Source organism: Oncorhynchus gorbuscha, linkage group LG05, assembly GCF_021184085.1.
Source record: "Oncorhynchus gorbuscha isolate QuinsamMale2020 ecotype Even-year linkage group LG05, OgorEven_v1.0, whole genome shotgun sequence".
Taxonomy (NCBI): Eukaryota; Metazoa; Chordata; class Actinopteri; order Salmoniformes; family Salmonidae; genus Oncorhynchus; species Oncorhynchus gorbuscha.
This window is the reverse complement of record NC_060177.1, coordinates 38,452,218-38,476,285: the sequence shown is the minus strand read 5'-3', so window position 1 is coordinate 38,476,285 and position 24,068 is coordinate 38,452,218. Positions and strand designations below refer to the sequence as shown.

Here is a 24,068-nt window from a genome sequence, read left to right as displayed (position 1 = left end):
CTCGGAAGCATCCGCATGGTCCTAAAGTACACCGTTGCCTCGTTTTGTATCACATTTCAATGATAAAACCATTTGCAATTTGACTCATGTACTCAGTTATCAATATTTACTACATGTCCAAATACAGTATGGCAAGCTCATAGAGAGACCTCTGAGGGAAACTCCCCTGCATCTTAACTCTGTGGCTTGTAGTACGTCTCCCTTCATAAATCTTCTTCCGTTCTCCATTGTTACAGTTTCATGTAGTTTGTGGTGCAGTAACGTTACTTCATCTCCTGTGTCCCTACTGTGACATCGATGTCTGTCTGTGTAGAACCCTGTCTGGGGGATTCCATTACGGTTCGGTGAAAGGCAACTCAGCTCTTAGGTTCTTGTTCGCTCGCCTTACGTTTTGTATTACTGTCACCACTTTGTAATCCAGATGGATGAAATCCTTCCCTGAGGTTGAAGCTTAGTGTGTGTGTGTGTGTGTGTGTGTGTGTGTGTGTGTGTGTGTGTGTGTGTGTGTGTGTGTGTGTGTGTGTGTGTGTGTGTGTGTGTGTGTGTGTGTGTGTGTGTGTGTGTGTGTGTGTGTGTGTGTGTGTGTGTGTGTGTGTGTGTGTGTGTGTGCTCACACTGCAGCATATTTAACCGTGATTTACTGTTTCAATGTTAGTTTCCAACAAAATAGCCAAATCGTCTATGGCAAATTAAATCCCCAAACCTTCGCTTGGCATCAGTGGCCCTATGTGATGTGAGGGAGGGGTTGACAACAGAGGATGGACAAGAGAAGGGGAATAAATAAAAGGAAAACATGAATGAAAAGTGAATTAATTGTAAATGAAGAATGAAAAGGCTCTTCTGGAGTAGAATAGAGACACGACACTGATTTATTTTGAGGTGTGTGTGTGTGTGTAATCACGGCATAGCTGACATGTTTGAAGTATTTATCGATGATGACTTTAGACCCTGATGCTTTGCATGTCTTGTTGCCATGTCGACAGACACGGTTGGCTATTACACCAAACCTTTCAACAGTCTGCCGTTTTAGTCGACAGCCACTGTGTATCTGTGTTAGTCATATTGTACACACGAGCCATTTGAAGCTATGCACAAGGACAGCTCTGATGCCTCATCAAAGATAAAAGGTGAGGTAGAGGAAGAGGGAGACAGAGATTGACAGACAGAGAGAGAGAGAGAGAGAGAGAGAGAAAAAAGAGAGATGTAGAGCGTGATGAGCCAGGAAGAGAGTGAATAGGAGTGAGAGAGAGCGTGACCACTGTGACTGATAGGAAACTGAGGAAAACAGACCATGTGGTGAGCATAACCTTGCTATTAAGAGGCCGCCATAGCCTGTCTACTCTTGAGAGCCAGGTCTGCCTATGTGCCCACTCCCCATAAAATGAGGTGGGAACTGAACTGCACAGCCTAACCTCCTGCCAAATGTGCGATGATATAAGAGACTTATTTCCCTCACATTACATGGACCCCAAAAATAGTGTGAAATACCAGCAGTGTGCGCACATCGCAGCAAAATCTGTGACCTGTTGCTGTGATAAGAAAAGGGCAACCAGAGGAAAACAAACACCAGAGTAAATGAAAGCTATATTTATCTGTTTATTTATTTTCCCTTGCCATTTGTACTTCTTCTATGTGCACATTCTAACAGCACTACACATAATTAATAATATAACATTTCAAACTTTTTGATTGTTTATTGTACATGCTTTCGGCAATATATACATTGCTTCTCATGCCAATAAAGCCCCTTTGAATTGAATTGAAATGAGAGAGAGTGGGAGAGAGAGAGAGAGAGAGAGAGAGAGAGAGAGAGATTGAAAGACAGAGAGAGAGAGAGAGAGATAGAGAGAGAGAGAGAGAGAGAGAGAGAGAGAGAGAGAAAGACAGAGAGAGAAAGACAGAGAGAGAGAGAGAGATTGAGAGAGAGAGAGAGAGAGAGAGAGAGAGAGAGAGAGAGAGAGAGAGAGAGAGAGAGATTGAAAGAGAGAGAGAGAGAGAGAGAGAGAGAGAGAGAGAGAGAGAGAGAGAGAGAGAGAGAGAGAGAGAGAGAGAGAGAGAGATTGAAAGACAGAGAGAGAGAGAGAGAGGGAGAGATTGAAAGACAGAGAGAGAGAGAGGAGAGAGAGAGAGAGAGAGAGAGAGAGAGAGAGAGAGAGAGAGAGAGAGAGAGAGAGAGAGAGAGAGAGAGAGAGAGAGAGATTGAAAGACAGAGAGAAATGTGTTTAATAAAACACCTCAGAAATCCCGACCTGAACAGACTCCCTCCCCAGGGGTGAAATAACCCCGGCTACATCCACAGTTATCCATCCTTGTTTGAGTCAATCTCCTCTACTTACCCTGTATGATTCAATCTCCGCCAACCTTTATAGCTCAGGGCAAAGTTTTCAAAAAGTACAGATAAGCGGCATACAGTACAAAGTGCTACAGCCACCTACAACTGTGTTCACGGTAGTTACGTTAGTTTTAATGAACTCATCAGATCTCTTTCCTCTACTTCTCCCAGAAGCTTCTGCTAGAAAATGCCATTATGCACAGATCTAAGATCAGCTTACTCTCCCAATTTGAAACTTGAACCATTATGGGGTAAATCACAAAGCCAATCTCAGATCAGTGTGTAGGGGCAAGTTCATCACACTCTTTTTGGAGCTTATATGCGTTTGTCCCCTGTGCTTTTTGTCCTCCCTTCAGCTAGGGGTGTGCCAGTGTGTGGTCATATTGTGGTGTTTTCCCGTTGCAGTCGCACATATCGCATTGTCAGAGGATGTCTTTAACCCTGTGTGCCTGCGTGTGTGTCTATAGGTCACGGTCTATCAGCGGAGCGTCCTCCGGTCTCTCCACTAGTCCTCTCAGCAGTCCCAGGGTAAGAGTTTGGTTGTTCCGCACCACCCGCTGGCCCACCCGGGGCCCACACTGCACCGCACCAACTCACCTCACTGCTAGCTCTGCTGTGGTGTGGCTGTCGCCGGAATGCACACGCTGCTGTTCACTCACTACGGCCACTCATAAGGCTATTGAATAAGGCAGCTCACAGGGGAGTCTGACATGAAGCCTGCATAATCCTGTCATAAGAATAGCGTAAAGCTACCGGTCTCTATACCCTATGACAGCTTATGACTAGGGCCATGTGTTTTGGACAATCATGGATTTTTATCTTTATTTAAAGCTTTTTCTTTTTTTTTATGTCAGATGGTCCAGCACCATCCTCAGACAATCGCTTTCATTTTTGGTGTAATTCTATTTCTGGAAAAGGCTTAAAATGAAGGTTAAAATCTACGTCACGTGTCTTGATAGCCCAAAACACAGGGCATGACTTATGACACCTGACATAACGCTGATATGAGGATTTAGTGTCGTTCATGGGTTGTATCAGTTGTTATACTGTAATGTACGTGTGGTTATATCATGACCCGTTCCGACTGTTGTTATATCATCGTTATGACAGAGCTACGTAGGCTGCATGTCATAGGGCTTCTTGTGATGTCTCATAAGGGCTTAAGTACTGACGAGGGAACCCCCCCGTTCTTGTTTTAAAGTTCTTAATTCCCCCAACAGCTCATCAGATTGCAAACACATCCATTATTAGAAATCCCAATACGTGGGATTTCAGTGTTCAATGACCAGTACTATAAAATAATAACATAATAATCCATCCCAGTCATCTTCGATTAGGGAATACGTTGGAAAGTGCTGCCATGTTATATAATGACTGTAAAAGTTTGGGCCACAAATCAACTAACCGTCTCCTAGCTAGCATGCACATTTCCTCCATTTGTTCTTTTCTTTACTAAGGCCATGCATTTTTAAAGCCAGCCCTTAGCGAGGATACAAACATGCAGTCATCCCATATTCTGCCTCTTCTTGCGGAACTGTCAGTGTTGTGAAGGATTCTGTAAAATTTTCATAGTTGAGGATATTTCTTTCTGGCAAATATTTACGTCTGTCAGCAACCCCAGCAGGGGTTTGGTGCCTAAATGTTATTTCCTGTTCTTGTTTTATGATGAGTGATACTGTAAAGGACTTGGTTCAGATAGCGGTGATGCCATGTTAGTCCTCCTAAATATTGTGCCGATGATGTAAGGCTACATATTACGTCACACATTGATGGGATCACTCCACTGAGGGATATAGGGATATGGGGATTAGGGTTTAGGAGTATAATTTGACCTTTAAACTTTAGAGCACCCACATAAACACATGCACACACAGACACACACTCAGAGAGAGAGACATACACGCTCATGCGTTGTATTTAATGAGGATCACTTCACCAAGGCAGTCGTCATAAACGCTTCATAATGCTGCCATATGAGTGACACAACAAAAAGCCGATAAACCTTGCATAAATGTTTAATACATGCCAGTTTTCATTAGCTGTCATAAACTTTCATGTCCTGTCATGATAGTTGCTATGTCATTCATACCACAGCATTGTGCATGCAGTATGGCTGCTTTCCAACAATGAAGTCTGGAAGCTAATGCAGTTAGCTTTGGGTGCTGTTTCAGTTGCCGGTTTGGGTTTGGCTTCATGAATGCTTGTAATGTTCTACACTTCTGTCCCCCCATGGTGCTGCTGCCTCCTGGTTGGCTGGTTGTGCTAATGGCATGTTCTTCTTGTCTTTCTTTCTGCACTCTCACCACTCTCCCTGCCTGTGTGTCATTCGCTCCACCGATCCTCTCCTCCATGTCATTTCTTACTATATTGCTGTTTTTTTCCCTGGTGCCTTTTCATTGCAATCCACCTTTATTGGGTTGTGGTGTTTTCTATATATGTCCCCTGGCTTCTGGGTGTGGTCTCTCATTGGCTGCCTGCGCTGTCAATCTAACGGTGCATGTCCAATCGCAGCCGGTCCGGCGCTTCTTTATCCCTCCCCAGTCGCCGGACCTCTGTCAGTCGCCCAACTGTAGCCCCACCCATTCCCCAGAGTCCCGCCTTAACCATAACGGGGTAGGGGGGGCCAATCGCGTGCACCCACACCCGCTCCCCAACTCCTACACGCCAAAGATGGGGTCCCCCCTGATGCACCCCCGCACACAGACCCTCCCCGCCAAGCCCAAAGTGTCTGAGAAGCCCCTTCAGACCACGAGGTCCAACCCTCTTCCCAACTTGGCTGACAGCCCAACCACCCCCAAGTCGGAGCCCACCTCCCCCTCATCACCCCTGGGCAGCCCCCCCTGCGTCCCCAACAGCCCGCGGCCACGCCGCCACCCGCCCCTCACCGTGCCCCCAAGCTCTCCATCCCCCTGTCCCCGATGCCACCCATGACCCCCTTCGCCGGCACCGCCTCCACCCTGACCACAACGGTCACAAATCTGTCCCCACCATACAGGTGACTCCGCACCCCTCTCCGCTGGGGAGCCCCCTCCCCACCCCCAAGGGCACTCCGGTGCACACACCCAAGGATAGCCCGGCAGGCACCCCCAGCCCCACACCGCCCCCCAGCCCCTCCATCGGCGGACTGCCCTGGAGGACACGTCTCAACTCTATCAAGAACAGCTTCCTGGGCTCGCCGCGCTTCCATCGCAGGAAAATGCAAGGTACTGGACAGGACTGGGGTAGGAGACTTGGGGAGAGAGGGGAAAGGTGAGGAAATAAGGCAGGATTTCCACACACACTAACAGTGGGTATAAGAATGGGACCCTTTGGTAGCTCACAGCTACGTCCTTTTGGGCTGCGTCGATCATCCCCAGCGTAACGACGTGCTGGAACAACCTGGTCAAGGGGGGTTGGTCGCCACGAGTTTTAAAATCCTACCTGTACCCAGATCATACTGCACTGTTAGGAAAGCTATTTTATACTCTCTCAGCCTTAGCACAGGGGAATATCTACATTCATCCCAAGAGGGTTAACAGTAATGGTTCTGTCCTATACGTTGTGATATGATCTTATTAAACCACGGGGGAGGGGTTCTTTATGCTCGTCCGATTAACTTCTGTATGATTAGTCACGTACATTATAAATCAACGGCTATTCCATTCCGATGAGAGGAGCAAAGATGAGAAGAGGATTTGTTTGTGTTATAAGGAGCGTATAGTTTCAGACCTTTACCAGAGGCGTTAGTTCTCAAAGCGTGCAAGCTCATATATGTAATTAGGGAAACTGTAGGGTGTATTTTTCTTTGTCCAATGAGTGGTATAATGTTTTAATGCCTGTAGGTAAGTTGTCATGTAACATGTGCTGCACGGTGATGCATCATTGAAATCCTCCATTACTAAGGGAAGCCTAGCGGTTAGAGCGTTGGAACAGAATCCCAGAGCCGGCAAGGTGGAAAGCTGTTTTGCCCTTGAGCAAGGCAAATAACCCCCGCAACAACTGCTTCCCGGTTGAATGCATTCAGTTGTGCGACTGACTAGGTATCCCTTTCCTTTCCCGAACTGGATTTATACAACGTGAAGGGATATTGTCCATCTTATCCAGAATATCCATTGTAGATGATGGTATTATAATGGTAAAATAACATTTTACAAACAATAGTGCTCTTAGATGTCAATCAAGCAATGTTGCACCTTTGTTTGACCTTTTCACCTTTAAAGGTCCAATGCAGCCGTTTTTATCTCAATATCAAACCATTTTTTGGTTAACAATTAAGTACATTGTTTTGAATTCAAATGGTCAAAATGAAACACAAATTGCTTCTCAGTAAAAGAGCGACTTCTCAAGTGCGAATGGACTGAGTGTGGAGCGGAAAACGGAAAATGAGCTGTTATTGGCATAGAGTTTTGGAAGTGTCTGTCTTGTTGGTCTATTATCAAATGTACCTCCGGGTGATGTCACCAGGCCGGCCAAAACTCCATCCCACCAAAACAGGCTGAATTTTCAGGTGGTCTTTTCAAACTCTTACACTAAACGGGTAATCATCATCTTCACAATTTCACAGTATTATTCCAACCCCATAGTGTGGAAATGTATATCAAATACAGGGAAATAATGTTTTTGACTGCATTGGGCCTTTAACCTTTCAATTTTGACATCTGTCTCTGCCTCTCTCCACAGTCCCCACCCAGGAGGACATGTCCAGCCTCACGCCAGACTCTTCACCAGAGTGAGTGACCCGGGGAAACATAAATGCAGTGTTTGACTAACTTTGAGGTCAAGAAAGAAAGTGGCACACTCTAGCTATGCTCCCAAACCCTGAAGAAGGTGCTGCGTACCAAAATGTTGTTTGCTATATCCATGAGGGCATAACTAGAGTGTGCCACTTTCTTTTTATAGTTCACTCTCCTTAGTCAGCACCTCTACAGCACAGATGTGGATGTGCGTCAGCCTATGCCTTTTACTAAACATTTAGAGGTCAAGCAACATAGGGGACCCGTAGGTGGTCTGTAGGCGTTCGTTCGGAAGATCTAACACAAGTCTTTAGGAAAATATCTGTCTTTAGTCATATCCCGTTTTACCTATTTGCTAATGAGCTTGCCTACACCTAGCAACTTGTTTTTTTAAATTATACAAGCAAAGAATATTCCATTTTATTTGGAACGACAAGCCAGACAAAATTAAACAGACCTATTTATATAATGGATATGAATTCTGGGGGCTGAAATGATTAAATATTAAAGCAATGAGACCTAAAGGATCAGTCATATAAAATGTGTACTTAAATCCGATCTGGTTCTCTAGCAGATTAGTAAGAATGTCTCACCCAATGTCCAACCCCAATGCCTTTTTACCATTATTCAGATTACAACGTCTCACTTTCAGTTATTTGAAAATGAAATAATCTACAAAATATGACTATTTTTCAAACAAGCCATAGAAAGTTGGTTGCAATTTCAGTTTAATTCACCAGAAAAGACATAACACATAATACAACAAATATTTGGTGAAATTCGAATATACTAATTGATGTTTGGAGAAAAACAATTAAAAAATGTATAATCTTTGTAAATGATATCATGAATAGGACTGGTGGAGTTATGTCACACATGCAGCGAATACAAATATGTGGAAATGTCTGCTCTTCTCAAAATTACAACCGACTATTTGTAGCATTACTTTAAAAATGGAAAGGGGAGAAAGTAAGGAACTTGTCTGGCAGACCTGCATTAAAGACCACAAGTGAGAAAATTGTAATAAATGAAAAGTATACCAGTTTAATTTAGGGACCAAAAAGAGTACAGCTGTGCCATATAGATTGCAAAATAGTTTGCAAGATTTTTGATGTACCGATTCCATGGCACATGGTTTATCAACTGTTATACATGAACTGAATCCCCCAAAAACATTTCCACTGCATTTCAGCCCTGCCACAAAATGACCAGCTGACATCATGTCAGTGATTCTCTCGTTAATTAACACAGGTGTGAGTGTTGACGAGGACAAGGCTGGAGATCACTCTGTCATGCTGATTGAGTTCGAATAACAGACTGAAAGCTTCAAAAGGAGGGTGGTGCTTGGAATCATTGTTCTTCTTCTGTTGGTTACCTGTAAGAAAACATGTGCCGTCATCATTGCTTTGCACAAAAAGGGCTTCACAGGCAAGGATATTGCTGCCAGTAAGATTGCACCTAAATAAACGATTTATCGGATCATAAAGAACTTCAAGGAGAGCGGTTCAATTGTTGTGAAGAAGGCTTCAGGGCACCCAAGAAAGTCCAGCAAGTGCCAGGACTGTCTCCTAAAGTTGATTCAGCTGCAAGATCGCGGCACCACCAGCACAGAGCTTTCTCAGGAATGGCAGCAGGCAGGTGTGAGTGCATCTGCACGCACAGTGAGGCGAAGACTTTTGGAGGATGACCTGGTGTCAAGAAGGGCAGCAAAGAAGCCACTTCTCTCCAGGAAAAACATCAGAGACAGACTGATATTCTGCAAAAGGTACAGGGATTGGACTGCTGAGGACTGGGGTAAAGTTATTTTCTCTGATGAATCCCCTTGTCCGGAGAAGACAAGGTGAGAGCTACCATCAGTCCTGTGTCATGCCAACAGTAAAGCATCCTGAGACCATTCATGTGTGGGGTTGCTTCTCAGCCAAGGGAGTGGGCTCACTCACCATTTTGCCTAAAAACACAGCCATGAATAAAGAATGGTACCAACACATCCTCCGAGAGCAACTTCTCCCAACTGTCCAGGAACAGTTTGGTGATGAACAATGCCTTTTCCAGCATGATGGAATAACTAAGTTGCTCGGGGAAAAAATATTGATATTTTGGGTCCATGGTCAGGAAACTCCCCAGGCCTTAATCCCATTGAGAACTTGTTGTCAATCCTCAAGAGGCGGGTGGACAAACAAAAACCCACAAATTCTGACAAACTCCAAGTATTGATTATGCAAGAATGGGCTGCCGTCAGCCAGGATGTGGCCCAGAAGTTAATTGACAGCATGCCAGGGCGGATTGGATCAACACTGCAAATATTGACTCTTTGCATCAACTTCATGTAATTGTCAATAAAAGCCTTTGACACTTATGGAATGCCTGTAATTATACTTCAGTATTTCATAGTAACATCTGACAAAAATATCGAAAGACACTGAGGCAGCAGACTTTGTGAAAATTCATATTTGTGTCATTCTCAAAACTTTTGGCCACGACTCTACAAAGCTACACCCGATTCAAAACTTAGTTTTTCAATTTAAATTATTACTCAAAATTCTTACAACCAAAGAAATGTTATATACAGTGCCTTTGGAAAGTATTCAGAACCCTTGACTGTTACGTAACACATTTACATACATATTCAGACCCTTTACACAGTACTTTGTTGAAGCACATTTGTCTCAAGCTCTGTCAGGTTGTGATGGGGAGCGTTGCTGGACAGCTATTTTCAGGTCTCTCCAGAGATGTCCCGAAGCCACTACTGCGTTGTCTTGGCTTGTGCTTAGGGTCGTTGTCCTGCTGGAAGGTGAACCTTTGACCCAGTCTGAGGTCCTGAGCTTTCTGGAGCAGATTTTAATCAAGGATCTCTCTGTAATTTGCTCTGTTCATCTTTGCCTCGATCTTGACTAATCTCCCAGTTCCTACAGCTGAAAAACATCCCCACAACATGATGCTGCCACCAACGTGCTTCACCGTAGGGACGGTGCCAGGTTTCCTCCAGACGTGACACTTGGCATTCATGCCAAAGATTTCAATATTGATTTCATCACACCAGAGAATCTTGTTTCTTATGGTCTGAGAGTCTTTACGTGCCCTTTGGCAAGTAGAAGTGTTTCTGTCCATTAGTTTACTCCAATTAGCGGAGGGGTGGTAGGGTTAGGGGAAAATAATAAAGGAAAATATGTACAAATTAATTATATATTTTATATATGTATTTACAAAAAAATATGTATGGTGGATTGAAAATGATACAGACAATTACATTGATGGAAGACACAATCTATCTGCAATATTAAAGCTGATCTACCCCCTAAAAATATATTTTTTTATAAAAAAAGGTATCAGGCAAGGTTTCTAGTGATTGTGGTTCACCGATGTTGGCCCGTTAAGATAAAGTCTGGAGACATTAGTTCAGGGAGCTGCAGGTCTCAGGCAAGGTGATTCGTCATTTGATTGTGGGTCACTGAACCGCCTCTGTGACATACATGTGCACGAAAGTCAACTCATTCCACCTTCCTACCTCTCTGGTGTTTTCGCCACTGGGAGAGTGACTACGTAAGGTACAGACAGTAGAGGATTCTGCCCAAGAGGCCTGTGTGAACAATTCCCATAATTATGCAAATTGACCTCCTCCCAGTATTGCATCCCTCTCTCCTTCCTGTTGATTGGGCTATTTTTAGGGAATTGTTCCCCATGAATATTTTAGTGGTTTAGTTCCAGTTTGCTTCACAGACAGAGAGCCACAGTTAGAGTCTGGTTGAATAGTTGGAGATGAGGCAGAAACGAGGAAGGGGCCTTGAGGTAGGTTAGTTGCAAAGGTAGTCAGGATGATGTCATTGCTATTGGGGACCAATATGAGGCCATTTGGACAAACAGGGGGAGGAAGAGGGCTCACAGAACATGCACAAGGGTTGAAGTTAGATGGTAGAGGTAGGTGGAAACAGAATAGCCTGGTTCAGATATGAATGTGCTTTTACCAACTCCTCTGACTATAATTGTCATGGCATACATTATAGTCACCAAGCACATCTGGACCAGGCCTGGAGGGACAAAGTGATTTTAGAAACTTAAACCGTTTCTGTCCATTACCCTTAAAGAGCAGACAAAGCATGGTAAATGTTGCATTATGCAAATGAGTGTGGCAGTACGTTAATTATTCCTCTTGATATGAGGCATTAGTATTCTCTCCAGCAGATACTAAATTAAGTGTGTGTGTGTGTGTGTGTGCGCGCGCGCGTGCGTCCTCATAAGACTATTTTTTTCTCCCTCCCTACAGGCTTGCCAAGAAGTCATGGTTTGGTAACTTCATCAACCTGGAGAAAGAGGAGCAGATCTTTGTGGTGATCAGAGACAAGCCTCTTAGCTCCATCAAAGCAGACATCGTTCACGCCTTCCTCTCTGTAAGGAGTCCTCACCACACCTCTTTACCCCTCACCGCACCTCTTTACCCCTCACCGCACCTCTTTACCCCTCACCGCACCTCTTTACCCCTCACCGCACCTCTTTACCCCTCACCGCACCTCTTTACCCCTCACCGCACCTCTTTACCCTCACCGCACCTCTTTACCCCTCACCGCACCTCTTTACCCCTCACCGCACCTCTTTACCCCTCACCGCACCTCTTTACCCCTCACCTCACCTCTTTACCCCTCACCGCACCTCTTTACCCCTCACCGCACCTCTTTACCCCTCACCGCACCTCTTTACCCCTCACCGCACCTCTTTACCCCTCACCGCTCCTCTTTACCCCTCACCGCACCTCTTTACCCCTCACAGCATCTCTTTACCCCTCACCGCACCTCTTTACCCCTCACCGCACCTCTTTACCCCTCACCGCACCTCTTTACCCCTCACCGCACCTCTTTACCCCTCACCACACCTCTTTACCCCTCACCACACCTCTTTACCCCTCACCGCTCCTCTTTCTCTCTCTCTCCATCTACTGTGTGTGTATATCTTCTTCTCTCGCTCTCTCTCTCTCCTCTCTCTCTCTGTCCTTTGTCACCCCCCTACTTATGATGCCATTTGACTTATTGCATGGAATTATATTTCAGAGTTCCTGGTCTTCAGACATTGAAATCATTATTAGAGCTACCACGCAATGTGAAAGGGAAAAGGGGATACCTAGTCAGTTGTACAACTGAATGCATTCAACTGAAATGTGTCTTCCGCATTTATCCCAAACCCTATGAATGAGGTGGCTATATTCATTGGTTTGTCCTTGAGGCAAAGTGGATAAATTCACTGTAAAGCAACTGTGATTATTCTTTCGATTTAGAGCAACTTTTAGTCCGTGCTGCTGCCCTCTGTTGCTTTCCCAGTGAAGGTCAGTGTTATTGTGTAATCAGTGGACAGCAGCCTGCTTTTTGTAGCCAGCATCTGATTGGTGCACAGCGGTCTGGTTTCTGACGTTAAAGAGTGCCAAGTAAAGGGCTTGATTGAGTCTTCTAAAGGTTTTCTTGGCCACACTGTGCATAGCTGTGTCATTATAATGGTAGAACACAGCGTCAAAACAGTCAAAACGACAATGGATGGAAACTGACTTTGACACTAAACGCTCATGGCACAACCTTTATCCTACACTACAGTGGTTGGCTTGCATTAACCTTACACCTAGCCAATTGTCTAACCTTAACAGGTCCGCTTTATTTCCCAGCAGGTTTGTTTCAGTTCATTTTAAAAGGCACCTTAGTCCCCGTCGCCCAACACTGTGTTGTTGCCACGTGTCCCTTGTCTCTTCAGCGCTGTCTATTGTAATTGACTCAGAGTCTGATGGTTCCTAACAGCGCTGTGCTGTTAGTGTAACAGGTCCCGTGTTGTCTCTTCCTGTCTTTGTCTCTCCTTGTCTCGCTTCTTCTCTGTATTTTAGTCATGTACATATCCTTTTTCTCACTCGTCACACGTGTAAACGGTCGCTGTGTGCAAGCAGATTGTTTTCCCTCTCTTTATCCTGTGCGCTCTTTGTTTTCGCTCTCTCTCTCTCCCACCCTCCACCTCCCTCTCTCCCTCTGCTTCCCACCTTTGCCCCCTCTCCCTCCCTTTCTCCTCTCTCTCTCATATAGATCCCCAGTCTCAGCCACAGTGTGATCAGTCAGACTAGTTTCCGGGCGGAGTACAAGTCCACAGCCGGCCCTACAGTGTTTCAGAAGCCGGTCAAGTTCCAGGTGGACATCACCTACACAGAGAGCACCGCCGCCACCAAAGAGAACGGCATCTATTCGGTCACCTTCACCCTGCTCTCAGGTAACGCGCACAGAAAGGCAGGCAGAGCAGGGAGGCACATGAGCGCACACGCACATATTAACATACACACACACACACACGCACAAACGCTGTATCCACACAGGCACTTCCTGGATATGTACACACACATGCACAAACACACACGCATCCACGCTGATGCAAGCGCCATTACACAGAAGAAGCCAGGTGAGAAGAAGGACCGAGAAACAGAGACCTTTTCCCACCATGATCACACTGCACTTTTGTCCCTGCTGAGTGTCGAAGGGCAACCTCTGGCCAATGACACTGGAGCGTCATCTCCAGCCAAATATTCTGTGTCGTCTCTGCAGTGTGTCTGCTTATTCCGATGTGGATAACTTATGTTAAATTGATGTTGAACAGACTCTTATTTAATTCCGCTGAATTCCATTTTGATTTACAGGACACGTGTTTGAATTAAAATTGAAGCTTCGTTGAGGGCTATTATTGTGAGGAAAATCATTTCTATTCAATGTCATTGTTTTCATAACGTTGACACTCTTTGCGTCCTACCGGTGTGGCATTGTGTTTCAACATCACAAGCTTGTTTTCTGTCTATTATTCTGGTTATTTTCAAGAGCAATTCTATTTTTCAGTCAATCAAGTCCTAAGTGTTTTTCTCTGTTTCTCTCAATTTCTCTCACTCCCTTCCTCTACATTCTCTCTCCTTCCCTCGCTATCTCTCTCCCCATCCTCTCTCTCCCCCCCTCACTCTCTACCTCCCTCGTTTTTTCTCTCTGTCTCTCCCCCTCTCTCTCACCAGGTCCCAGCCGCCGTTTCAAGCGTGTGGTTGAGACCATTCAGGCTCAGCTGATGAGCTCACATGACCAGCCCGGGGTCCAGCAGATCTCTGGTAAGTAGAGACCCTCCCCTCGCCCCCCTACACCCCTCCACTACCCCCCCCTCCTCCCGGCATCCCCGTAGCTCACGGCAACGCCACAGTCACAGTGCGGCTCGACTCACACGCTTTGGCACAAGGCATCTCCACATGCATGGCCCACACCATGGCAGATGCACCCGGCACCAACAAAGCAACAACGTTGGTATCCTTCGAGACATCTAGAGGGGGCACACACTCTCCTGACTTTCTTGCATTCACACACCAGGGCCCAGTCATGACCTTCACAAACATCATTAATTTGACAACGTTTTCTGCCAACATTTTTAAAACTTTCCAACCAGCTCTAGGTTAAGAGGTTGTTTTGTTGAACTTAGGTCCAGTATAACCTTCCCATATAGAGAATATGGACCAAAATGATGTAGCAGTTCAAAACGATCCTCCTCACATTAGCTCAGTACATGTATGTATTATATGGTTTTATATTCTGGGATGAAGATGGGTTGAACAGGGAGGAATGGAAGAAAAGAAAGACAGAGTCACGTTCTGTTCTTCACTTGTCCTTTTTTTTGTGTGTGCCTGTATTGTATAAATTTGGGGGTTTCTTCACTTGATAACAGCACCCACTGCTGGTGAGACACGGCATTACATATATTACATAGTACATACTATAGAATATAATAAGGCTAGAGCCATCTTTTTTACTCCTGGGCCCACAGTATGAGAGTGTGCAGACTAATGTATGTGTCCTAGTCTAGTGCTTTAACACCTGACAAAAATAATCAAAACTTTGGTCATCATCAAAACTTTGGTGAAGTGTACATATTAAAGGGACATTTATAAAATATTCATATTCATGATCTCCAGCACCACCCCAACATCAACATACTTGAAAATGACGTGTTTCTATGTTTTGTAGTAAAAAAAAGGTAGAGGAAGATAAGTGTTTCCAATTAAATAATCTGTGTGCATTTTAACCATTTATGAGTATGCATTTTCTACTAATTGACTACTAATTGGTTGATGATGTCATGGGAAATACTTATCTTCCTCTATCTTTTTTACTACAAAACATAGAAACACGCCATTGACACATATGTTGGGGTGGTGCTGGAGAAGGATTTTTTAAATATATTTCCCTTTAATGCACACACACACACACACACACACACACACACACACACACACACACACACACACACACACACACACACACACACACACACACACACACACACACACACACACACACACACACACACACACACACACACACACACACACACACACCCCTTCCCCGGGAACGAAGAACACTGGTTTGACCACTCTCTAGTCCACACATTTAGCACATGTACCAGCTAGCAGTTTTAGCACTTTGAATGCCTGGGACTCACCCTGTCACCGATGGGAACTGTTATCAGGCACTGTATGCAACACCCCCACCACTTTCTCCATCAATAACTCATCCTCACCACTCTTTCACTGTTGCTTTCACTCTTTTTCTTTTCTTTTTTCTTTCCTTCTTTCCTTCCTTCTCTTTCTTTCTTTCAGTTTGTCTTTGTCCCTATTTCTCTCTTTCTTCGGGGTTGGGGTCAAAGGTTTTACCTCATTCCAGGGAATTCCTTGAAATTCAATTATTGAATTGAAAAAAAACATTATTTCAAATATTGTTTGATTTTCCAATTCATGAATTGACATTCAGTTGTTTTCCAGAATTAGTTGAGGTGGAATTGACCACAACCCTGTAGCCGTGTATGTTCTATCCCTTTTCTATCCATCTCTCTTTCTTTCCCTATTTCCCTTTTTCACTTGTCAGTCCTTCCCAGCCTGCGTTTGGTCATCATCCACAGCTTCAATCTAACTGCACATGGCAGAGAATCACTAAAATAACTGAATGACTGGTCCGGCATGCTGAGTGGAATGCAAGGGTTTCAACCAGAGCCATAGACAGTCTACAAAGAGTCTGGAAACTGATCATCTATGTCAGCTCCAAATATTCCATGCATGTGATGGTCTTGGACTAAAACTGAGTGTGCCTGACTCTCTCTCTGTGTGTGTGTGTGTGTATGGCTCTGGGGTGGATCAATTCACTGAATGCTAGATATCACACACTGATGCTGAACAGTGTGTGTCACGTATGACAACAACACACTGAGAGCATGTGTTTCAGCCCTCCCCCCCAAAAAAAGAAAACTAAAACGATTTGACCAACCGCACGCAACCTTTACTAATATTAAGTCACAGATATGCACTCACTCCTTCAGTGTCCGAGACCAGAGGGGACTGCATGCGGTGCCACGTTTTAAGAGTACTATTAGCTACTACAGATGACACTCTAATACTGTGTGAATTGTGACTTACTTTGTACGTGTGAATATTCCATGAGAAAAGGGAAGCCAGTGTGTGTGTGTGTGTGTGTGTGTGTGTGTGTGTGTGTGTGTGTGTGTGTGTGTGTGTGTGTGTGTGTGTGTGTGTGTGCGTGCGTGCGTGCGTGCGTGCGTGCGTGCGTGCGTGCGTGCGTGCGTGCGTGCGTGCGTGTGCGTGTTTGCGCAAATACATTTTCTCGTCCTTTTGTACTTTGAGTGCCCCCCTCCCAAGTAGAATATTTCTAATCTCCCATTAGCTTTCACCCTCCCCAGCTAATGAAGGATTGAGGAAGAGAAAGGGTTGCATACAGACAGTCCTAGCTAGAGACACAGACTGACATATGGGTAGAGAGAGAGAAACAGAAAGTCTGAAGAGAAGCAATGGAAGCAGACCCCCCCACCCTTTTTTTTAAACGCATGGACTTTAAACATCCATGCAAAGTAAGAGTAAGACATTCCATTTGAAGCGTTTGTTTCCAAAACGCAAAATATCTTACCATTAACATGGGCTAGTGAAAAGAATAGACGTGATTTTGTTGGAAATATTGCAAGGTAATTTTATTTTAGAGAGACAAGTGGCAAAACGCTATATAACCACCCCAATCCACAGAACTCCAAAAGAAAATGTAGTATTCAAACCGCTTGACTTTTTTCAATTGATTTTACATTACAGCCTTATTCTAAAATTGATTAAATAGTTTTTTCCTCATCAATCTACACACAATACCAATACCAATACCACAAGGCAAAAACGGTTTATTTAATTTGTATTTAAAAATGAATTAAAAATCAACAAAAGTATTCAGACCCTCTATCAATACTTTATTGAAGCAACTTTGGCAGTGATTACAGCCTTCCCATTGGGCACAGACGTCTATTCCACGTTGGTTCAACGTAATTTAATTGAAAAGATGTGGAACAACGTTGATTCAACTAGTGTGTGCCGAGTCGGTTGAGTCTTCTTGGGTATGACACTACAAGCTTGGCACACCTGTATTTGGGTAGTTACTCCCATTCTTCTCTGCAGATCCTCTCAAGATCTGTCAGGTTGGATGAGGAGAATAGATGGACAGCTATTTTCAGGTCTCTCCAGAGATGTTTGATTGGGTTCAAGTCCAGGCTCTGGTTGGGCCACACAAGGACATTCAGAGACTTGTCCCGAAGCCACTCCTGTGTTGTATTGGCTGTGTAATTAGGGTCATTGTCCTGTTGGAAGGTGAACCTTCGTCAAAGTCTGAAGTCCTGAGTGTTCTGGAGCAGGTATTCATCAATCTCTCTGTACTTTGCTCCATTCATCTTTCCCTTGATCCTGAACAGTCTCCCAGTCCCTGCCACTAAGAAACATCCCCACAGCATGATGCTGCGACCACCCTGCTTCACTGTAGGAATGGTGCCAGGTTTCCTCCAGACATGACGATTGGCCTTCAGACCTAAGAGTTCAATCTTGGTTTCATCAGATCAGAGAATATTGTTTCTCATGGTCTGAGAGTCCTTTAAGTGCCTCTTGGCAAACTCCAAGCGGGCTGTCATGTGCCTTTTAAAGAGGAGTGGCTTCTATCTAACCACTCTACCATAAAGGCCTGATTGGTGGAGTACTACAGAGATGCTTGTTCTTCTGGAAGGTTCTCCTTTCTCCACAGGTTCTTGGTCACCTCCCTGACCAAGGAACATCTCCCTCGATTGCTCAGTTTGGCTGGGCGGCCAGCTCTAGGAAGAGTCTTGGTGGATCCAGACTTCTTCCATGTAAGAATGATGGAGGCCACTGTGTTTTTGGGGACCATCAATGCTGCAGAAATGTTTTGGTTCCCTTCCCCAGATCTGTGCCTCGACCCAATCCTGTCTCTGAGCTCTCAGGACAATTCCTTTGATCTTATGCCTTGGTTTTTGCTCTGACATGCACTGTCAACTGTGGGATCTTAAATAGACAGGTGTGTGCCTTTCCAAATAACGTCCAATTAAGTGAATTTACCACAGGTGGACTCCAATCAAGTTTTAGAAACATCTCAAGGATGATCGATGGAAACAAGATGCATCTGAGCTCAATTTCGAGTCTCATAGTACAGGGTATTTTTTTTTTTTTTTATACATTTGAAAAAATATCTAAAAACCTGTTTTCACTTTGTCATTATGGGGTATTGTGTGTATATTGATGAGGGAAACATTTATTTAATACATTTTAGAATAAGGCTGTAAAGTAACAAAATGTAGAAAAGGTGAAGGGGTCTGAATACTTGCTGAATATACCGTACAGACTATAACGGGAATGATTTGAAAAATGGCTAACTTTAGCACCATCTGCAAAAACCAGATAGAGCATTCCATCCACCTGGACAATGGATATTAGCGCATCTTGGGAAAAACTAGTGTGTTTTGCAAAAAAAAAACTAAAATATTTTAAAGCACACCTGAAGTAAATGCTTTAAAAGTTTGATAACAGCCATAATTCATACTCAAAGAAAGGGACCCGTGTGCATACAATCCAGAAGAAAAAATGCCAAATGTATACAAATATTTATACAAATCTTAATTTGTATAAACCAGCTGACACTGTAGAGATGTGTTAGAGAGTAACTGTGTACTCTGCTCCCAGATATCTTTCAGCGGTCAGACACTTTGACCAGCAAACCCTCCAAGCCACGGTTTCCCTAATGAAATACTCACTCGATTGGCAAACAGTAAACTACTAGCCTGAGCCTCCCTCACTACACCCGATGACTCTTAACCTCACCATCAACACACTACGGTGTCACTAATGCACAGCTCTGTGTGTGTGTGTGTGTGTGTGTGTGTGTGTGTGTGTGTGTGTGTGTGTGTGTGTGTGTGTGTGTGTGTGTGTGTGTGTGTGTGTGTGTGTGTGTGTGTGTGTGTGTGTGTGCGTGCGTGCGTGCGTGCGTGCGTGCGTGCGTGCGTGCGTGCGTGCGTGCGTGTGTGTGTGAGAGAGAGATCCTTTGCATGGCACAGTGTGTGTTGGGATGCACACTAGTGTTGATGCAAATGTCCACTTCCCTTCCATTCCATGCGTAAAACACATTGTAGACCATCAATAAAAAATGGCTATGTAGCACAAGGACAATGGTAAGTGATAGCAAGATGACATTGCGTAAGTATTTTGTGTTTGGTCCAAAAAAAACACCCACCTAATTAACTTTAAAAAGGACAGTTAGACTGGTAGATTTCAAGAAAGTTTGGAGGAAACCTGTATATGTTTGACTCTCAGTGGAACACTAAGGGCTGGCCTCCCAGAACCAGATTAAGCCTGTTATTGAATTAAAAAGCACTTTCAATTTAGGAACCCCATTGTGCATGCTTTTTAGTCCAGGACTAGGCTTAATCTGTGTCCAGGAAACCTCTTACTTGAAAGCAAAATAGATTGTGTGATGAGTGATGTTATTGTGATGATGGCATGTTGTTCACATTGTCTGTGTTTGTCTGGGAGCACTGTATGGACTCATTCTAAGGAATGCCTTTATTGTGGTGATTAGGATAGTTAGCAGGAGCTTGGAAGGCAAGACATTATGTTTTGTCGTACTCTGAAATGCTGCTCATCCCTTCCTCTCATTTCCTCTCCTCCCCTTTTCTTCAGAAAGAGAGCAATTGGGTATGCGGGCTTTTGTTACAGGCCTGCTCTACCACGTCCTATTTCTACTAATCATCTCCTAATCACAAACTTGACTAGCTAAATCAGGAGGGTTAGAGCAGGGCCGGAACACAAATCTGCACTCAGTGACTCTCTAGGATGCAGATTGGTCCACCCCTGCCCCAAACCTGGTCTTTTTAGCACTCACCCTTCCAGAGCTCAAGCTAGCCCTCCTATGTCACCACTCTCACCCAAACCAGGTAGAACAGGGACTCAAAAGCCCACTGGTTTTATGTGAACACTACATTTCTTTCTATGGATTACTGTTGTTTCCCAACCTTAGGTCTCCTAATTTAGCACCTTGACACTGATGTGCCATCGCCTCAGCCTTGAGACAGTGTTAATGTACATACTAACAGTCTAACACATGTAATCAAATCCTCTTTTTTTACCACCCACGTGGCTTTTATGAGTCTCCTTTCTACCTCCTGGAGCGTCACCTTCAGTCCTTTCCTCATCACCACCTTCTCCTAACCCGTCACCCTCTCCTCCTTCCTCACGTTAACCCCATTGCTCATTCGCTGTTTGTTCTCTCTCTCTCTTTTTTTTCTTTTCTTCCCGTCTGTGTACCTAGGCAGCCCGTTGAGTAACTTCTTTGACGTAATTAAACAACTTTTTTCAGACGAGAAGAGCAGCCAGGCGTCGCACAACGCCCCTGGCACGCCCGGCACAGCTAGCCCCGCCCCCGCCAAGCATGCCCCCGGCAGCAGGCGAAATGAGTCATGTCCCCTGCCCACTCAGCCCCAGCCCACCCAGCCCACTGACTCTAAATGCCCCCCGCCTCCGGGCAAAGACAAACAAACAAAGATGGCCGCCGTCAGCCGGACTGGGGAACAACCTTAAGACCGGAGAGAAGTAGCTAGCTCTCTGTTGCATGACTAGATAATAACCACCTGTTATCAGGTCGTTCAAAACCCAGTACAAAGCCCACAAGAGTGTGTGAGAGATGAGAAATGAAATGAGAGATGCTGCTGGTTTCTTTGCTTTAGTCAGTAGGCTTATAGTGTGTTTGTGTCTCGAAAAAAATCTACTTTTGATTATCGCCCGAGATGATAAACTTTTGTACTGTGTAATAATGGAATGACTACAATTTGAGTTTAGCAATCGACCATTGATCAGTATTTGACAATATTAAGTACCACATGTAGCCATGTTTCTTTTCTGTTCCTCTATCCTCTTGTCCCGTTCCCACGCCGTGGGGTGTGTGTGTCGGTGTGTGTGTGTGTGTCTCCTCTGCTCTGTGATGATGGCTTGACCTTGTCTCTACCACCAGGGATCATCACTAAAACCTATTAGAGAAACAAGATGGAGGACAGTGTGTGTGTCCCAACCTGGGGCACTTTGTCAACAACGGGAGTAAGTGAGCCAGAGGCGGAGGACAAGAGAAAGACTTCACATACTTCACACTGCTGTCCCTCTCCTCCCCATGCACCCCCTCCTGCTTTCCACCTGCACACACACACACACACACACATACACTAAACATTAGAGTACTAGAGACTCTCTCATCATCGTGACAGACACCCAGAGACATATTAGCCGAAGAGTTGGAGAAAAGCCTTAAAAAGACAATGATGTTTGTCAAACCTATACTACACACATCCTCTCTCCTCTTTTCTCTCCTCCTTGTCTATCCTCCTATACTCACACACACACACGCGCACACACCCGGGGGATGTAAGGACTTGCGCACAAAGACGAATGGAAGTAGAACCACTGGCTCCTATGAAAGTTCCAAGCGACTCTTGGAAGTTGGATGGACGTTGGCTGAACGTTGGCTAAACGTTGGCTGGATTGTAATTCTTTTTAATGTAGTCCTTCTTTGTGAACTACAGGATTTTAACACTTTAGACTTCTTCAGACTCTGTGTCATTGCTGTAAATGAAATGAAATTGAGTTAATTAACTTTGGGTGGGCATTTGGGAGGGAGGGGTACACAAATGAATGATCTATTCTGTTGTACAGACTATGTTCCCATATGTACAACGTTTGTGTAGTTGTGACATTATGTTTAGCTAAGAATTGTGTTAACTTATCACTATATTTTGTGTTTTCTACTTGTTCTACGTGTTTTATTGATTAAAATGTTTTATTTTATTTTCGGTTCCCTTTTGAGGGATGAATCATTTCAGGGTTTTATTTTCTTCCATTTTGTTTTGCTCATGTTCCTTTGAAATATCTGCAGGATTCAGACAACAGTGGACATAATTATTGTGTATATTTGTTTCCCTTATTGTATTTTCTTGTCATGTTTGTTTTAATTTATTCCGGGTTATTTATATAAATGATGGAGAAAATATACTAGATAATTTAAAGATGAGTTTTTTTGTCATGTTTAATTTATTGATCATTGAGAATTCACTAAATGTTTTTGTGAACTTTCATTTTTTTTCCAGCTTGGATGAGAAAGCTTGTAATATATACATTTGGCAAATGATTTACGGTAATTTAAGAATGTAGATTAGTCTTTGAGTCTCTCGTTGTGTGTGTACGACGACAAAGGCAACCCTCCAGCCACTTGCCTTGTAAATACAAAAAAAATTGCTAACAAACTTATTTAAAAAACCAAGGGGATTCCTACTCTTAGCTTTGACCTTGTATTGTCGTTTGCATGTCCAACATTTGTCTTTTCTTTGCATGTTGTTGTTGGAATTGTTCTGTCCCTTTTCCCTCTTTCCCCCCTTCTTTCAGTCTTTCTTTTTTTATTTCTTTCCAGTCTCTAAATTTGTTTCTCTTATTTTTATTTTCTCTCACAACTTCGGTTGTTTGTTCGTCTCTGAGTTCTTTCTCGCAACCTCCCTTCTCCTTCCTTATACTACTGTGCACATTTACCGTGCAATGCATCCTCTGCACACACACACAGTTAGACACACACACACACACACACAGTTACACACACACAAACATACACACACAGTTACACACAGTTACACACAGTTACACACACACACACACACACACACACACACACACACACACACACACACACACACACACACACACACACACACACACACACACACACACACACACACACACACACACACACACACACACACACACACACTGTTTCTCTCAAAGAGAGACCTGATACTCTGGTCACGAACTCTGTCCGGGGTGGGAATTGGTATCAGAGAGATAAAAATAAAGCAATACCTATTATTGTTATTCTTTCTATTTTGTACTATTGGGTAGCCAGGCCACACAGGACGATGGACATACAGTAGAACACAACACCAGGAGCGCTGGTATTTAGCAGGAAACCAATGGCAATGTATCCCCTTGTGACATAACTGTGAACAACTTCAGTGCAAAAGGAAATAAATCTGTTGACTTTGGAATTGCGTGGTGGTGATGTCTGATTTTAGCCTACACACTTCCATGGGCGCATGCTATTCTAAAAGGGGCTAATATAGAAAGGCTGATGGTAAATATTGTGAGCAAAACGTTTGACATGCTGTATGTACAGTAGAATAAAATATTCAGAGTTCTGTTCTTCCTGTCCAATATCTATCTCCTCGAGTTCCATCAACACGAGAGAGGATGGACTCTAGTAAGTAACAGCAGCCTCTAAATGCTTTATGTCTTACCAACAGAGTCTCAGTACCTGCTATTATATTGGCGGTATATCCATAAATATCCATATTCTAGATCAATTCCAGCCATACTACGTTGCATCCATTTCCTCTCTTTAAGCAATGGACATTTTCTAGATGTCCTATGTCGGTCGCGTGGAACAAGTCCCACACATCACTAGATGGCAGCAGTACTTCTCCAGTTATCCATCGATCCTCCTTCCTGCTCGCTGGGCTACATGAGGAACTGTTGGTGAGTTTGCGGTTCAACAACTGCAAAACTCTTTACGCTTCACGTGCTAACTTTCTGCAGCACCTTCAGTTGTCCTTTCACTGTTTGTGGCACGTGTGGCAAGAAGCTG

The 24,068-nt window shown here is 44.1% G+C and overlaps 1 protein-coding gene across 5 annotated transcripts in view; it reads left to right on the top strand.

Moving 5' to 3' along the window:
* Positions 1-23,462, top strand: part of LOC124035927 (serine/threonine-protein kinase BRSK2-like) — a 183,735-nt gene extending 160,273 nt beyond the window's left edge. For 3 of the 5 annotated variants that reach the window (XM_046349852.1, XM_046349851.1, XM_046349854.1), the window contains 7 exons: positions 2,800-2,860; positions 5,328-5,535; positions 6,992-7,040; positions 11,306-11,429; positions 13,092-13,272; positions 14,054-14,143; positions 20,706-23,462. In XM_046349852.1, the coding sequence (XP_046205808.1) occupies positions 2,800-2,860; positions 5,328-5,535; positions 6,992-7,040; positions 11,306-11,429; positions 13,092-13,272; positions 14,054-14,143; positions 20,706-20,974 (982 nt within the window). In that variant the 3' untranslated portion in view covers positions 20,975-23,462. Of the gene's footprint in view, positions 1-2,799; positions 2,861-4,843; positions 5,536-6,991; positions 7,041-11,305; positions 11,430-13,091; positions 13,273-14,053; positions 14,144-20,705 lie in introns of those variants that run through there. The other 2 variants (XM_046349853.1, XM_046349855.1) reach the window with 2 other exon arrangements.
* The last annotated feature ends 606 nt before the right edge of the window (positions 23,463-24,068 follow it).